Source organism: Erpetoichthys calabaricus, chromosome 9 (genome assembly GCF_900747795.2).
Source record: "Erpetoichthys calabaricus chromosome 9, fErpCal1.3, whole genome shotgun sequence".
NCBI classification, from domain to species: domain Eukaryota; kingdom Metazoa; phylum Chordata; class Cladistia; order Polypteriformes; family Polypteridae; genus Erpetoichthys; species Erpetoichthys calabaricus.
The window spans coordinates 182,347,589-182,366,245 of NC_041402.2; the positions used below are offsets into that span (position 1 = coordinate 182,347,589).

Genomic DNA, 18,657 nt, shown 5'->3' on the forward strand with positions numbered 1-18,657 from the left:
ACAGTTAATGTAGCAGACTGTAAATCATGAGGGTGCTGGTTCAGCTCCCTATTTCTCTATTCTGTGTGATCCTGGCCAAACAGCTTAATATGTTACACAGGAATGCAAGTGTTGAATCTGCTAAAATAAATGAGGTGTTTTTACAAATTATTGTTCATGTTGTTCTTTACTGCTAACTTTGTCTGCTAGGACTCATCACTTGTTCATTCTTTTGGGCATTGTGCAGTGGGGCCAGCTAGTCAAAAATATCCATTACCTGCTTGGTGATTTTTCTTTTCACATTAAGCTGCATGTTCTCCTGGCAGTTCATGATCTAAATGCTATCCTCAGACAGTTAGGGGTGAGTGGTGTCAGCAATACACATCTTTGTTTCTGTCTGAAAGGGGGAGGGGGCACAGTAACTCTGGCCTTCTTGTGGATTCCAGCTGTGCGTCCTTTATAGAAAATATCGACAGAATCATCTCCTTCCATTTTCTTCATATCTGTCTTGGGTCATTACACATTTATTTGACTTTGCCTGAATTTGTTTTGTTGTTAAAATTGAAGGTAAGGTTGAGGGAATTTATTTTTTTCTCCTTCATGATGAAAAGTTAGATTATCCGTGCTAATATGTCTGTTTCTTTCTCTCACAGTGGGTAACCATCTTGGAGCAATGGTACATCAAAGGTAAGTCTGGCCTTTTCAATTTACACAGAGTATTGATAGATTATAAATTATTATTGATCCTGTAGTCTTAGAGTCAGCAGTCTCCATTCAGGATAACCAACTGGGCTGGCATTGCAAAGTGGGCTTGCCGAGATAACTTGCAGAAAACTGTGTTACATTTCAACATGAAAAAATATAATGCATACTTTTGTAAAGATGCTTAAAGTAGTCCAGGGTTAAGGGCTGTCTTATTGCATATGTTGGCCTTTTTAATGTTTTAACAAATATATTATCAATATATCAAACTCCTAGGTGTCTATGATAAAGAGGTTTTGGGGAGCTTCCAATGTTTCATGCAATGCCATCAAATTACTCTTATATTAGAACTTTTTAAACAGTGAAACAATGATGCTGATTTGAATTGAAACAAAGATTTTGGGTAAAGGTATTGAATGTAATGGCATTCAATAATGCATACTTTTAATGGATAATTGTTTAAACGGTATTAAAAGACAATTGTTAAACAAATGGACCCATTCTGAGGTAATACACAGCTCTATATCTGCATCCTTTGTGATAGAATTTGAGAAATACAGGAGAAGATTTGGTTATCCAGATTAATTAGTTTCTACTCTGGGAGTCGTGGTCTTGTTTTTTTTCGTTAAATTCAATATTTTTAAATGTATTGTAGAAGAAAACATTAGCCAATGCTTTTGCAGTAGTATGTCCTGTTTAGAATGCTCTGCTGGTAATTTGCTCAAGGCTGTTTCATAGTATTTTCAACTTTGTATTTCAGTTCAGGACATGGTTATTACAGGGTCAGTATGAAATATGGAGTTGCCAAATAAATAGTATATAGCAGTGTGCCTCAAACATTATCATTTAGCAGCCTTAAAGTGCTGGTGTTTTGGTGCCTCCTTCAGTATGGTGTCAGTGTTGAGCCCAAACCAGGTCCCTAGTGATTCAGAGTAGAAAAACACTTCTTCATTGCTTCCTAGATGCTGATCAGAGGGAGACTCTCTCTCTCACCACCATTATTGTTGATATGAATAAGCAGTAGTTGAAGTGTACCTCCTTATACCAGGCAAACTATAGTGAGCAAATAAAATGCCTCCTTTCATCTTTTTTTTTTTTTTTTTTTTTTGTGCAAAAACCTGGCAAATTCATCCTATGAAATAAAAGTTCTGGAAGTCATTTCCCCCTCTCCATAGTCAAATCTGATAGTGTCATGTTTGTGAGTACTGTATAACAATGACTTTCAAAATGCTTGTTTATGCATCTGTGTCTGTAAGTTATGCATTATTTGAGTTGTGTTTTGGCAAATACTATATATGGCAATCATTTTATAATATTGGTAATATTCTTTTTGTAAGGCACTTGTTGCTTACTATAATGAGTGCTTACATAAAGATTAAAGTATATTTTAGAACATACAGGACCACTGTTTACAATATACATAACCGCTGACTGAGCCCAGCATCCGTTTTGACATAACAATTAGGTGTGTTTTAAGAACCTAAATGATAAGACCTTCTGTACATATTTTTTTATTGTGTCACTTTTTTAAAAGTAGATACTGTATATATAAAAGGTGCCAGCTTAGCTCCTCCATTAATTATAAATTGACTGGTGATAAAGAAAAGGAAGAAAGCCTCAGGATCTCAAGAGTAAGTATTGTAAAATGAAGTGCCCACAAAGAATAAAGTGCAGTCTGAATGGAATCCTAATAGACATTGTACGAATTCATATAGCATCTTTATGAATTCCACGGGGGGGGGGGGAGGAGGGGGAACTTGCCAAAAATATTCACATCTATTTAAATGTCCTAAAACCACTTATACTTAGTGCATATTAATACACCAGACTTTTACTGTGCTGAATTAACAATAACAAAGTTGTTTCTTGGTGTCTTGAAGATTTTGTGGAGTGTCTGGGGTAGGTTCTGTGTTCTATCTACAAATTAGGTAGAATTTGCTCAGCTTTTATTGGAGGGTCTCTTTTTATAATAACACCTTAGGCCAAAAGAAATGCATTATCTGCTCAACTTTTGGCTAATTTGTTTGCTCTTTCAGTCAAAGTCAATTGGCAGTGTTTAAGAGCTCAATCATAGTTAATTTTAAAAATGTAAGAAAAAAAATGTGATTACATTTCTGTTCACTTTGTTGTTACAATTTAAATTTCTTTGGTCTCACTAAAGTCTTTGCAATGAACATTTGCCGTCGCTGTATAGGTCCAAGTGTAGAGTTTGAAGATTTGTACATCCAAATTTGTTACTCCATTTTGAAAGAGTCCCTTAAAGTGGACTACTTTAGACTAAAGGTTGGCTTTTATGGTACTGTTACAATTTATAATAGAGTATTTATAGAGAAATATGTATTGGAATATGAGATGTAACAATCATAATTGAGAAGTGAGAGAGTATATCTGTCTAAAGGAAATCTCAAATACACTAATTTAGCAAGATATCTCTAATATTACTCGGGCTGGGAGAGTTCTATATAAAGAGTTCTTCATTAGTGACAGGGCTGCACAATGTAAAAAGAAAGGATTGAAAGCTATATATGCTTCATGCATTAGACTGTTTGAAGTTGGTGACCATGATAAAATGCAAGTGGTTGAGCCATGTAAGCCAAGTGCTTCAAAACATAAGATGTTTCACATTAGAAAGTCCTCAGCAATTCTTAAGAAGGTTACATTTAAATCCAAGGTGCCTTTTGAGTGGAAAATGATCACTAGAAAGAGTGTGAATGTTTTAACAAAGTGGGCTGCACCATGTTTATATAAAAAAAAAAAAAAAACAGCACCTGTACATAATTTGCAATTCTAAGGAATACATTGAAGTCATACAGTGAGAAAGCAATATATTTGGTTTAATGGAGTAGGTCTCACTTTCTGAAAACAGTACAAAAAAGTGCCCAGAAATTTGGAAGGCAGTGTTTAAGGGCATTCATTTAACATGTATGTTGTTTTCTCTTTGTGTACATGAAGCAACTTTGTTGATGAAGAGACAAACAAACTTAAAGTGTAGACAGGTAGTCGGGCTAGTAAACCCGGAGATGAGAGCATCATACAGTGGGAGTGATATGAGGAGTATAATTTAACTATTGTGTACAGTTTTTAAATGTTTTTCTTAAGATTCTTTTCCAGTTTACATATCTGACACACCTGTACTTTTAAATACAATAATAAATGCGGGTGTAGTCTTCAGAGAGACATACTGTGTGTCAGCCAGGGTGAAAACTAAAATCATAGCCAGAAATAGAGTAGGTCAGTTTTGAAAACCCATGTGTCACTGAGGCTGAAACAATATTAAGCCAAGATTCCTTCATTGCACTGTGAGAGAACTGATCATTGAATACAGAAAAGAGGTGGTTTATTACCTGTTATTCAAAAGCTGGTGCAACTGGTTTTTGAATCTGGGAGCAGTCATTTTTCCCATGGGGCACTGTATACCCCATTACTTTTTTAACCCAAAATTTGGATGCTTCTGTATTTGTTGACGCTACTCCCTGTTATCTAATATTACATTTGGATTGAATGTCTGTTAATCTCTGTGTAAAAATGTGTAGAAGTATGGAAAAAAACTCACATTTTCAGGGCATGGTATTTGGAATTTGGAGAGTGGAAAACTAAAAAAAAGATGTACTTTTTTCACCATACAAATTGTATGGAATAATTTTGATATAATCATTATTCCATGGCTAGTCTACACTTGGAATAAAGGCTGTCCCACTTCTGCATGCAGATACATTTCAGTTAATTTTAGGTTGTGTTGGTTGGCAATTTCCTGCTGAAACAAGTATGTTTGTGATTATATTTGGTAAATTTTTTCCAAACTGCTTATTCCAGTATAGAATTCTGATCATAACTCTGGATACTAATAAAGTTGTATATGTTGATTGTCACATACAGTACAAATAAGAATTTCATTCCACGTGTGACAATATTGACCCTGCAAACCTAGAGTGGGGTCAGTTCCATTCTAGAATATGCACATCTGTGACTTGCATATCATAGGGCACATTCATTTCCACAGGGCCAACTTAGAGTCAGTCATAAGTCAACATAACCTACACTGCTTTGGGATGTGGGAGGTATCTGAGTAATAACACCTTTTTAAAAAAAATTGTGTTTTCTCAAAAGTGGTCGTTTTTCTGAAAGGGTGGGAAAATTATTGGAAACTAGATTGACGGTCATGTTTGGAATGCAGTGAGAGGCAGATCTTCAGCTTGGAGTAGGAGGTTGATTATGCAGAGTGCATTTAGCATCATGTGTGAGCAACACTTAACAGATGTTACAGTTCTTCTGCACAGAATAGCAGTTGGCATACCTGCAGTATTTTAGAGAAGAGTATGAAGACTGGTCATTTTGTGTCCTGTAATATTACAGACGTGTGAAAATTTCCAAAAGCATGAACTTCTTTCTTCCAAAGAGGATTTAGTTTTTAAACTAGTTTTGTAGTACTCTTTACATGTCACAATATGGCAATTATTTGTTTGTTTTTTATATTTGTAATCAAGAGTATAATTGAGCAAATAGTTATGTACTGGAACATGTTCTGCATTTAAAATCTCCATATCCATTTGTGGAATATTTGTATGTATGTACGTTAAAATAAGTTTTGAGTTTCAGTGGTATTTTAATGAACTAAATAAGCAGGCCTAATGGGGGAACTTTTTGATCATTGTTTTATCTTGAAACATATTTTTGTGGTGTATAGCATTTTTTGCGGTTTCCCCTTTACCCTTTTTGCTGTGTTGTTGTTATATTAAAGATTACCCTTTGTTTCGGATTACACAGAAACATGAATTTTGGTAGGTCTGTGTTTTCAAAACAGGTAGCAAGTAACGTTGCAAATAACAGTCTGTCTCATTTTTGTGTTTTCTGTAATCCTGAGTCTGCTGTAAACCTCTGTAGCTGTGAATAAGTGAATGTTATGGGCCTTTATGGATCATGAACGGCAAGATCATAACTGTAAGAAACCAGGCCATATAAGGTGGTTTGCCTAAATGGTTGTAGTAGTGGTATAAATGGAATACAGTTTGCTACAAATTTCCTAAAAAAAATTGTTCATACTAAGTATAATAATAATCATTCTAATGGGTATATACAGTATTTTATGTGAACACATGGACACTGTACACTACCATTTGTAAAAAGTTACTTTTTAAAATTGAATGTGTTTTTGCCAGTTTAATTAAAAATATCAGATTCCCCTCCCCCAAGTAATTTTACAGAAAATATTTTAATTTATACAACTTTGTATTCATGTATTTTTTCCCCTCCTCTTCTATAGGGCAATTATGACAGAAGATTTCAAAGTGCCTGATAAAATGGTTGGATTCAGTAAGTAGAATGTTTGTTTGTTCAAGGATCTTTTAAGCATAAGTAAATGGAGACCTGCTAGAAGCACATAAAACTGGATAAGCTTGAAAAAAAAAAACTGTTGATAAGTTGCCAGTAGTTATTGTAAAATAAGTTCTTTAATGAGGAAAATTAATGTAACACAGGGTTATAAATCTGTGAAGTCTGCTGCTTTGAGTTATTAATAAGTACTGGTTTGGGGACTTTCAGATCACCCTCATAAATTGTGCATTCTGGGTGAATAGGAATTGGCAAGGTCCCTTGGCTTTGCAACCTCTTATGATCATACTTGCAGGATTAATTGTTGATCACCATAGCAATACTGTGCTTACATCCGAGACATTTCTCCAGATTGTCTATCATTCATTAATTTTTCCATTCATTTTTGTTCCAATACAGGTTCAAGGTTGGGGGTGCTCTGGCGTCTATACCAGACAGTCAACCACACTGTTCTGTGCACACTCAACCATACAGTGTCAGTTTAGAGCCGTCAACCTGACTTTCAGTCCATTGGGTTTGTCAGTGGAAAGAATACTTGGAGAAATTCTACACAGATTTGTAAAGATAATAAAACATTAATGTTATAAAACACACTTACTCCAGAGCGGAGTCTTGGGGGGATCAAAGCCTAACCCATCAGTACTACTACTATGGGCAAAGTAGGAAATAGTCCATTACAGGGCCTACTCAGCCTCACCCAAACTCACAAGACATTTTGGAATTGTCAATTAATTTAACATGTACATCTTTGGAATATAAAGTCACTACATTAAAATAATCCTCATTATTTAGAAAGAATTGCATGTGGCATCTGTTTCATATTTGAAGTTTTACCTATTGTGTAAATATAAATCTGACATTAAAACACATATATTAACAGCTGCCATTTTTTGACTCCTTCCTGAGGTGCTTGAATGTTAAATTGATCTGCGTCACACTGAATCTAATTAACTAGTAATTGTAACAGTAGTAGTGGTACATTGGGTTACTAAAGCTTTTAATTGCTGAAATTCTGTCAAAAGTTACAATAATCCTTGTGCTGTTATTGGTGAAATTACATTCTGGAGTTTTCCTTATGGGGAAGATCCATTGACCTTAGTAATAGACTCTGAAACCGTTCCACAGATTATCCATGATTATGAACAATTGTCTTTGTGACACACTGATTAAGTACTTTTAACCAACAGATTTAACAGCAGTGATACTGCTTCACACATTAGACAAGACACCGCTATAGTGCCTCACTAGAGCTGCTCTCAGAAGTCTTTTTTTTTGTCATTCTTGCCTGTTTTTGAGGAGCGTTTAGTGTTGGTTGTTTCTTCTGTAAAATAAGTAAATTTCCCCTTCAAATTAAAATACTTATCTGAAAGAATAGTTGATTTGCTTTGTCTAGTGAATATATTCTTTATTCTGGTCACTTCATGGAAGTTCTGTTTGATTGCTGTTTCACTTGGTGTACTTTACTGAATTGGCTGAGTGGTCTCTTAAGTGGAAGTGCATTATTTCAAAATAAGTTGCTTTCTTTTATTTTTACTGTGTAAACCACTGTTAGGAGCCCCCCAACCCCTAGGTTCTACAATACATAAAACAAGGAATATTACAAACGACATTGACAAAATGGAACGGCACAAAGAAAACTACAAAATAATTGGGAAAATAAGTATTGAGAAATAGGATTAACATTTACATTATTAAATATCTATATTACTAAACGACAGTTGTATATATGCACGGACGCAGGACGATGGACGCAGGACGCATCGAAGCGCACACGCACTGCAACTCCGCGCCCCAGAGTCAAACCCAGTGGCTTCCCAGACTCAGTAGGTAGAGCCCAAGCAACACAACACAACCTGTAAACTAAACTTCAGGACACAATACAACCGCCGCCCGAACGCGCGCACCACCGCATATAAAACCTTCGTTTAGTAATGTTTACGAAGGTTGTATATAAGCACGGATGCCAGACGCAACCCGTGCCAAAAGCGCACTCGCACAGTGCCCAACAGTCAAACCCAGCGGCTTCCCAAAGTCAGTAAGTAGCGCCAAAACAACACAACCTGTAAACTAAACTTGACGTAAAGCGTGTACGCCAACAAGTTGCAATGGTGACATATTTAAACATTGACATAGAATAACTAGACGCCTCATGACTAGCAGAATCGTACGTCAACGTCGTCGCCATATTGTGAGTGGCACTGCTGTAATGAATAATGTGCCGCTTGGGATTGTACAAACCGCTGTACGCTCCACACCAGATCCCGGGGGATTACATTTCATAGGTAAGGCTGAACAATTGTTTTGGTTATATTTGGCAGTTAGAAAATCCCGTTTTATAATCTTTTCTTTAGCTAAGCCAGACTAAGCTTGCAAAGCTATGCATTTATATGCTCAAGTGAGCCTCCAAACAACGTTTTGGCTAAACGTATTTAGTCACTATATAGATTGTTGTTAGCTGTTAACATTTCTCAAACTTGATGATGTTTTTTCTCAAGGAGCACATTGAGGAAACACAGTTTGAAATTGACAACCATCATTTTATGCTCATGTCTTTAGTTGTGTCTGCCTTCCACAAACTAAGGCTGCACCATATTGCCAGACTAAATACTCTCAAATTACAAGATCTGAGTGAGCGAGAGGAGTGTAAGTCTGGAGGAGATCAGTGAGGTTGTGGAGAGCTTTAAATGTTAAGAGCAGTATTTAGTATTGTATTCTGTAGTTAACTGGGAGCCAGTGAAGTTGAGAGAGAATAGGTGTAATATGTTCAGTGGATTTACAACAGCAGGATATTATCCTGGCAGCAGAATTTTGAAGAAGTTCTAAGCGATTGATAAGTTTTTGTAGGATGCCAGATAGAATACCATTACATTAATCTATATGTGATGTGACTCGGGCATTAAACAATACTTCAGTACTGTGTTGCGTAAGAACAGGACAAAGTCTGGAAATGTTTTGAAGATAGAAGAAGGCAGTCCCCGAAATGTTACTTATATGGGAGGAATGGTTAATAATAATTATAATTATTATTATTTAATAATTGCCATTATTAGTGTATAAATGGATATAAATAATTGCATCTAAACGATTCGCCAAAATCTGTTGTATGTAAACGATACTGTTTTAAATGTTATTGTTTTTTCATCAGAAAACCCGGTTTCCACGTCTACCTGTATTAGTTTAAATTGCACTTTTGCCACTCGCAATAAGGCTGACGTATCGTGTCTACTGGGAAACACAGTGAATGCGGCGTCTATCTATATATGTGTATGTATTTAAACTTGAGGTACTGGTGACTACTGACAGTGCCAGCAGTCAGCTACTCCACAGTTCCTGTGGTCAGGGGTTCAATTATGATTCCTAACAGCAAACGACTTCTAGCTAACAACACACCCATAGAAAAACAAAAACGAGACTGCATGGATAAAAACAATGAACGAAGGCACCTACAACGCGCTTCTGAAGCACCAGAACCAAATGAGTCATGACTCCAAAAAGAAACAGCTTTACTACAAATATATTTATTACTGGTTAATAAAGAATTCAGAAAAAGCAGCGAAATAAAGATAAAAAACTAATGCCATAGAGGAATAACTAGCCACACCATTACATTGCCCTGAAACTTTCTATTGGTGCTTGAGGATCCTGTATATTCAATACTTCTATATACCATTTTGCTTTTCATTTTATAAGAAACCAATTTATTTAAAAGCATATGCGTGTGAACAAAGTACTAAAATCACAAACTCTATTTTCAAGCCTAGCTAGGTCGAAATATAATCCTTTTCACTTGTTTGTAGGATTTCTCAAATGTACATTTTTGGTGGCTCTGCCAAATCTTTCATAGTCTCTAAATGGTACAAAATTAAAACAACTTAAAATTACTCCACAATTTAAAATGTCCACCACCAGTGTTTTATTTCCCCCCCAAATAACCTTGAATTACTAGGCAAGTTTGTCTATTGATTGCTGGTCTGCATTTTACTGATTGGAGATTGTTAGTTCTTTGGATGTCAGTTTATTATATGTATATTGGCCAATCAGAACTTGTGTTAACTGGACACCGTTCTTGCTTTTAGCTGTTTATTTTTTAAAAGATCACAGTATTGGTACTGTAGGTGAGTGTACATAATGTCACTCCCACCCCTCATTATATGGCTTATGCACACGGTAATGTCACAAATATTTGTAAGGTTAAAAACTGTCAATAAACAGGGAACAGATTGAGCTACAACATTAAATAGAAATTGAACGACTTTTAATTACATATTTGGAGTTGCAGCAGCAAAATTAGAGATTTAGTTATGTTTATCTGTTACCCTATATGATGAGTGTTTTTATGATCAGTTGCCTGGAAGCCCATAACCTTAGTAAGCCTTAGAATAACAGTGTTTAGTTTGGTTAAAATTTGAACTTCTCTGAGCCTCCAAGTTTCTGGATAATCAGAGTTTAGGACTGGCTCTCAGTGACCTCCAATTTCTTTTAACTGAATTTGTTCATGAAAGGAGAAATTAATACAGTTTAATTGAAATTCTTGTTTACTGAAATTGCTTCCTTTTGCTCTTTAATGTTAATTGTACAAAAAAAATACATTTGATTTCTTGAAGATGCTCAAAAGAAAACCGTCTCAGACAGAGAGAAAAAGAGCCCCCCATCTGTGACTAACAGTGTACTTGTTGAAGTGTAGATCACTTCAAACATGCTTGAACAAAAAAAAACATATATACATGTTTTGATAACATGCTTAGCCCTGGCAAAAGCTGGTTGTGACATTGTCACTCTTTCAAATGGGCCACTTTCACACTGGTATTGTAGATTCTGCAGCAACTCCATAATACCCAATTTGCAGCAGGTTAATAGATTCAAATTGGGGTTGTGTAGTTGAGTTCATGTCTTTTGAAATGTTATCTGCTATGCAAAAGAAATACATTGTCTTACCTGACTAAAACTTGCATCAATTTTGCTAGATACAAATGGCACATTGCTGTATTTGATAGATTTGTGTGACTACAAAGTTACATAAAAGAAGTAGTATCATGATTTGGATAACATGACTGGTCAGATTACATTTACTTTTGTTAGAGAACATTTATTGAAGAAGTTCATAATAAAACTTACACATTTATTACTGTGCAGAGCATAGATGTTTGTTGAATTAGCTCTAATGTTAAAGTAGAACTCCTACAGTCAGTGAGAATCCTTTCCCCCCATTCTCTGGGTGTATCACATCTTTTGACGTTAATGTTGGACTTGATATATTTACAACTAAATACAATTACATTGTATAAGTGAAGTTCTGAATGAGCAACTGCAGCCTTTCCTGGCAGCCTGGGATTCAAGGCAGGAGCAAAGCCCATGCATGGTGTGGCAATCACACTCACTAACACTGGGTCAACTTGAGTCACCAGTTCACCTAATATGCAAGCTTTTGCAATTTAGGTTGGGCCATAGGTAGGAAGATTGTCACTAAAAAGGAGGATATGAAATAGGAACAGAATAGTCTTTAAGTAGTCTGTAGATTAGCCTATTAAACATCAAGAAGTTAGGCACTCACAGAGTGTGTCAGCAATTTGTGTAAACGACATAACAGCGTCTTTACAAAGAAAGTTCCCTTCACTAATACTCTTAGTTAATTATCTAGTGATATATTCTCACCTGCCAGGCTTCCTCATGGTGTATTTCATGGGTTTAACAATCTATGGGTGATTAGACTGACATTTAGAGAAAAAAAATGCCATTGCCCTTTAAACTTCTAAATTTAGCTTGCTCATCTAATATTTCAAATGCATTCCTATCTCAGCTTCTCATTGTCAGTGTGTTTAAATTGAATTCCTTGAGCACTAACGTGTCACTTACACAGAGTGATGGGATCACGTAATGACATGTTGTGATAGATCAGCCTGTGAATGAAATCAGATTTTTTTTTTATTCTTATTTTACAATCTTCTTATACCTTTATTTATTTTGGTCCAATGTTACATTAAAAAACAGAGTACAGCAAATGGCACTGATATGTTTCCATTTTAAAATGTAAAATCAATTTAGTTTGTGTTTTAATATCTCTGCATTTCTTAAGCTTCTGTAAATGCTGAATTTCAGCTTGGTACAATTTAATTGCTGCCAATGAACGATAGATAAAATGGATAAATATAGTATTGTTGCAACTGGTTCAAAAAAATTTGCAATTTTTATTATCCTGTGCAAGGTTCAGATAACTTTTTTGCGCATCTTCAAGAAAAGTTTTGTTTGCATGTGGTCTCTTGATATTCAAACTGCTATATTCTGATAGGTCAATTAAATATGTGGATTTGCAATTTACTCAATCAAGATTTAAATTTGGTGCTACTTCAAGATTTCTTTGTCATCTCTTAAAAGTTCTGCTTTACTCTATAAAAATAAATTATTTAAATGATTGTCCTTCTGGCATGGATAATCCTGCTGTTTAAGAAAACAAAAAGGGAAGTTGCAGTCATCCTTAACAATTGAGATTTCTGTGCTGTTCTTAAATTACACATTTTTAGGTAGAGTTAACTATTATTGCACAGCAAACCTAATAGAAGTTGCAGAAGTAAGCTGCCTACAGGGTTTTTTTATTTCTTCTTTCAAAACAAGACTCTTTGGGTAGAAAACTGTTCTATATTGTTAGCATATTCAGCACTTAGTGTAAGTGTTAATTTATCTTATAATTGTGTCTGCAGGTGTTTAGCTACGCTTGCTGTTTTGTTGTCTTTTACATTATGGATTTATTTTATGTTTCGTGTTTGAATTGCTTATCAATACCTAAGCGTTTCTGCTTAGCAGCATAAGTGGGTTATTCACTCCATCCTGTGTTCTGAAATTGATTCTTGCTGGCTCTATAAACATGCTCACATACTGTACAATATATATATTCATTTTTTTCTTTCTACACTTATTATTGACCTGTTTTTATTCTCTTTATTTGTAGTTATTGGGAGAGGTGGGGAACAAATCACAAGAATTCAGCTGGAATCTGGCTGCAAAATTCAGATTGCGCCCGGTAGGTTATAAGTGAGCATATAATTATAGTGGGAGGGTTGTATTTGTGTGTGCTAGTCTATGAAGAAGAAATTATTCTGCTCTGCTGGAACATAAATTATTTCAGTTGGACGGTGTTGCCTTTTTGATCTGCACATCTTAATGACTTATTTAAGTGTGGGTATTTAAGCTTTAAACTGGTCAGGATGATTAGTTGTTGGCACTGTAACAGTGTTTTGTATTTAGGAGACAAAAGAGCTAAATATACATAAAATTAAAATTCCTTTGATCCATTTTCAGTTGATCACTCTGTATTTGTGATAATTTGTGTACATGTTATTTGAAAACAAAATCTGTCTATCTTTTTGGCATAGTTAAATGCCAACTCATGTTGTTGTTAATTACCCTAAAAGCTAACACACACATTTGTTTTTGTTTTGTTTTTTTTAAACAACTGACAAAATACATGTACATTTGAATGCCTTTTGACACATATTCTATTGCTCCCTTAATGTATCTGTGATCAACGTTTTGAGCAGAGTCTATTAAAAGTTCCTAAACCTAGCACATAGTATGTGCAGCATTTGCAAGTTTCAGGGGAAAAGTAAAACACTAATACAAAATGCAGTAGATCTTACAGTAATTGAGTTTTATTGTAAATGCATTGTTTTGATTATTATGTATATTCTTGATATGTAATTACTGTTTATCTGTTTTAACATCTTAATTTCTCTCCTTAACAGATAGTAGTGGATTGCTAGAGAGGCCTTGTACATTGACTGGAACCCCAGAAAACATAGAGTAAGCATTTTTGATGTTTTTTTTTTTTTTTTTGTCTCCTGTGGATGGAAATATTAAAATATCACTGGAGCATTGTATGTCTTGGCTTAAAAATAATTATTTTGTCTTCTTTAATAAAAAAAAAAAGACAGGCAAAACGACTGTTGGGGCAGATCGTGGACCGATGTAGAAATGGTCCTGGTTTCCACAGTGAGATGGATGGAAATAGTGCCATTCAGGAAATCTTAATTCCAGCAAGCAAAGTGGGACTGGTCATTGGCAAGGGAGGAGAGACAATAAAACAGCTACAGGTGGGTACTGACACCCATCCTTGAACATTTTATGCACAAATCACAAAGAAACTTCAAGTTGGGCATCCTTTTTTAATTTGAGAACGATTAGTGACAAATAGTTTGTTTGGAAGTTTGCTCTAAACAAATACAATTTTGATTTATTTAATTTTCATTTCTAGTTAGCTGACAGCCTTCATGCATTAGCTTATCTGTCAGATATTTTTTCTGCTCAGTTAAATTCTTGTACCTCTCTTTTAACATAAGAAATGAACGTGCATGTTAGATACTTTTTTCATCTTAAGTGTGAACTTGAAGGATTTGTCGGGTTGACACTGAAGTTATTTTTACACAGTCATTGTCATACAGACATACAGTTTAGGAAACTTGCACAGTTAAGTGAACCTGTATTTATAAATTAAAAAGATTCTCTCTAACAGGTAATAAGCCATCAAATGTATTTTTAATTGGTTTTTTTTTCGCTTCTTCTGATGCCCCACTGTCCACAAAAGCACTGCAGAAAGCACCTTCTTTAATTTTATATGTACAGCTTCATTTAATGCAAGATAGCAAGTTTTGCAATGCAAGTTAGATGTTTTGATCTTTTCAGATTTAAACTTGAAAATGTCTGCTCAGCATGATCAGTTCGCTTGTTCGAGTTTAACCCCGAAACAACCTCTGCATGAGTTATTTGTTTAACCGTTTTTATGACTGATAGTATAAATATCTAAAATATTGAGTCTGCTCCTGCAGAAATCTTTGTCCCTTCCTGCTCAATGTACACTTAACAAATGCTTCAACATTTTTCCTCTGTGGGGTTGAGACTGGATTTCATTCTACCTACAAGCTCAGACTTCCTTCTGATCAGTTTGAAGAAATACAGAGGGCATAGAACTTGCACACTTGCTGCATTATAAGGCCTTATGAACTGAGTTATAACATTATTAGTGAGTCAGAGGGATCTTGGGACTCTTTTTAAACCCTTACCATGTGTTTTCTATCTATAGAGGTTACAAGGAGGCTGGAAATTGGTAGGTCTTTTAGACACAGCTTTAAAAATTTAAGATTTACAAGTGTCCTTTGCATTTCTTTCCCCCCCCCCCCCCAAAGTGCCATTTTTTAAAATTCCTCTACTTGATAGTGCAGTTTGGAGTTGGGGGAAAAAAGTAACATTTCTAGACAGAGTATAAAATAGCTTTAGAGTTTTAATTATGGACTAATATTGGAATCATTGATGCTAAAGAATTAATCTTCCAATGGTTGAAATCTTTTTGATTGCCCATTCTTTGTTTTTAGTACTGTTCCCCCCCACCCCGATTGTGTGCATAAGCTGTTAACATACTCAAGATACATGCATTTATTCTTTTTCTCAAACTAAAGACCGAGTGCCATGTCCATTTTATTACAGGAACGAACTGGTGTAAAAATGATCATGATTCAAGATGGCCCATTGCCAACGGGTGCAGACAAGCCACTCCGAATGACTGGAGATCTCTTTAAAGTACAGGTATCAATCTATGGCTGGTATTTTTAAACAGTAATTAATGATAACTGTCTGACTTTATTTAAAGGCTGGGAATGAAGGCCAGATACACTTCTTCAGTTAAGCATTTAGGATTGTGTTTGCTTAGTTTAAGGTTCACTGTGCTTTAATGGTAGGAACAAGTGCTGATTTCTTAAGACTGAACATTTTGTACTTTACCTATCTGGTGGGTAATGCTGATCTCTTTACCTGCAGCAAGCAAGAGAGATGGTCATGGAAATGATCCGAGAAAAGGATCAAGGAGATTTCAGAAGTGGCCGGAGTGACTTTGGATCAAGATTGGGGGGTAGCAGCTTAGATGTAAGCTTGTATAATCAATTGCTACATCTTTTAGAAATTCCTCTGGGGAAATTGATTTTTTTTTTTCTTGCCTTTTTTGTCTTTTTTAGGTTGCTGTCCCACGATTTGCTGTTGGAATAGTAATTGGGAGAAATGGGGAAATGATCAAAAAGATTCAGAATGATGCTGGTGTAAGAATTCAGTTTAAACCAGGTGCGTGTATTAGCTTTTAAATTTATGTAATTTTGCTTTATCTTGTAATATTGACTTAGAAAGAAAACAGATTTGCCTCCTGAGTGTAGCAAAGGAAATTGTATTTAAGTGAGGGTTCAAATCCAATCTTGGGTTTGCCATGTTACTCTGAGCAAAACTGAAACACTGTCGTCTTAATGAACAAAGTAATAAAACTTCTTAAAATACTAACAATGATCTGTGAAGGGTAATGTTGAAAGATTAAAATCACATCATAACTTCATATTGTGGAAGCCGGCCCGGACACAGATAGGCGGACACGTTCCAGTCACCCACAACACGTTTATTATACATATTTACAGTTGCAAAGTGCACCACAACCCCCAAAGTCCAGGCCAACTCAAATGCCATTACTCTTCAGGCCGCCTCCTTGCCTCTCCTCCCGAGCTACGTCCTTCTCCACTCCCAACTCAAGCCAACGAACGGAGGGAGGCGGCCCCTTTTATAATCACCCAGATGTGCTCCAGGTGATTCCCGACAATCTTCCACCGACATTCCCCAGTGTGGCGGAAGTGTCGGCTGCGCAACCGGAAGCACTCCGGGTGTCCCCGCTTCTCTTCCACCCCCCCACCCCCAGCACTTCCAGGTGTAGCGGAAGTGCTGAGGTCCAGGGCTCCAAAGGCATTGGGGCGCCCCCAGGTGGTGACCATGGGCCCCTACGGGGTTGAGCTTCAAAGCTCTGTACCCGTGGTCCCCATAGGTACCAGAGCAGTCGCCCCCATGTGGTCTGGGGAAGGCGTAAGCCCTCTTCTGGTCCTCCGTGGCGTCCCAGCAGGGTCGCTCCCCCAGCAACCTGCGACAATATATTTAAAAAGAAAAAAAGAATGATGGAAATTAAAGGTTAAAAGATGCAACATTTTGGCTGTATAGCCTTCCTCACTTTGTTTTCTATGTCCATCATTTTTAACCTTGCATATTGGTCTAATAGTTTTGTTGCATGTACACATTGTTCTTTTGAGATTTTCATGCTGACTTGTTTTGGTCTTCCTAGTAAAAAAAAATTAGCAGGCAGTAGAATTTTTATTGTTCCCTTATTAAGGTGTTTTTGTTTAACACTTATTGTGAATGTATCCTTTCTAAGCCAGCTTTCTTATTTGTATCTCCTTTCCCTAGATGACGGTATAAGCCCAGAAAGAATTGCACAGGTCATGGGACAGCCAGAAAGATGTCAGCATGCTGTTCATCTCATTAATGATCTGGTCCATACAGCACAGGTAACCAAAAGATGGATTATAATGCAGTGAAGCCATAATTAAACTATTCTGCTTAATTGGGGGCCAATTTGTGTATAGCACAATACATAAACTTCTGATCCAAACAATTGACTAGCTGGCACAAGTTTCATAGAAATACATTTTTAGTTTTATTTTCTTAATTAATGAAGAACACAGTGATTAACTGCAGTGTTTTTTCTGATATTTGCCTTTTTGGTTTACTAATGTCTGAAGAGCAATTTTAAATATCTGCATTACAGATATTGGTTCCTTAAGTTTTAGGTAGTACTATTTTATTAACACTTAGCAGTTTCCCTATCTGCATTTCTGATTTGAAAGATTTACTTTTTGTTCTTGTGCAAACCAAAGAGAAGTTATCATTGTGTTTTATGTAGTGGGTGTTAGGCTTAATTAGGTAAGTAACCTTGACATGTAACAGAAGGCTTATTAATTAAAAATAAGATATTGGAGGAATTTTAGTTGGTTTATGAGGTTTTAGTTATTTCTAATCTCTAATGCAATAAAGTTATTTTGGTAGGTTGTCATTTATTAAATAAGCTTGACAAAGCAGTGGTCAGGCCAAAGGAGAAAAGGACTGATATGGTGGCAGATGAGTCAAAACTGTTTCACACCTAAGGATAGCAAAAACCATTGAAAGTGATTGGAGGAAATCTGGAAAAGAGTAAACCAGTATAATGCCTGTTAAGATGGTGTTTGGGCTTGTACAAGATAAATGTGGGGGATGAAATTTTCAGTTTCTTCAGAACTAGTTAATTATAAAAGTCTAAATTTTAATTCCACTTAGACTTAAAGAATAAACATTTACCAGACTGTCTGTCTGTTTCCTTTTTCCTCATTTGAATTTTCAGAATATTTACAGCCAGCAGAATTGTCTAATTAAAAGAATTTCCTTCCAGTTGTTCTTATGCCTTTGTTTATAGCTAAAGAAGCCGAATCTGAAGAAACACTTCTTTTCCCTTTTTCAAAGAAATGGGTGAATTGTTTCATGAGTCACTTAATGATGTGGGTTTAAATTAAAAAAAATAAATAAAGTCTGCACCAATGTAATACTTTTATTTCATAATATAAAAGTTCTTTGTTTCGGTGATAGTAATGCATGTAACTTAATTTGTGACATATTGTACAAGTGTGTTTGAAACAGTGTGCCTTAATACTATTTAACTGAATTAATCATGGCATTCGGTTTTTCATAATTGGTCATTGAATGAAATTTAAATTAAACTTGAGGTCAGTGGTAAATCTCAAGGACAGTAAGATGAAGAGATTTTTTGCTAAT

The 18,657-nt window shown here is 35.7% G+C and overlaps 1 protein-coding gene across 2 annotated transcripts in view; it reads left to right on the plus strand.

The window, feature by feature from the left end:
* The window catches only part of fubp3 (far upstream element (FUSE) binding protein 3), a 98,164-nt gene that overhangs the window by 47,008 nt on the left and 32,499 nt on the right, over window positions 1-18,657 (plus strand). For both annotated transcript variants that reach the window (XM_028808544.2, XM_028808545.2), the window contains exons 3-11: window positions 633-666; window positions 5,942-5,991; window positions 12,953-13,024; window positions 13,746-13,803; window positions 13,931-14,093; window positions 15,481-15,579; window positions 15,811-15,915; window positions 16,005-16,107; window positions 17,260-17,360. In XM_028808544.2, the coding sequence (XP_028664377.2) occupies window positions 633-666; window positions 5,942-5,991; window positions 12,953-13,024; window positions 13,746-13,803; window positions 13,931-14,093; window positions 15,481-15,579; window positions 15,811-15,915; window positions 16,005-16,107; window positions 17,260-17,360 (785 nt within the window). The remainder of the gene's footprint in view (window positions 1-632; window positions 667-5,941; window positions 5,992-12,952; window positions 13,025-13,745; window positions 13,804-13,930; window positions 14,094-15,480; window positions 15,580-15,810; window positions 15,916-16,004; window positions 16,108-17,259; window positions 17,361-18,657) is intronic.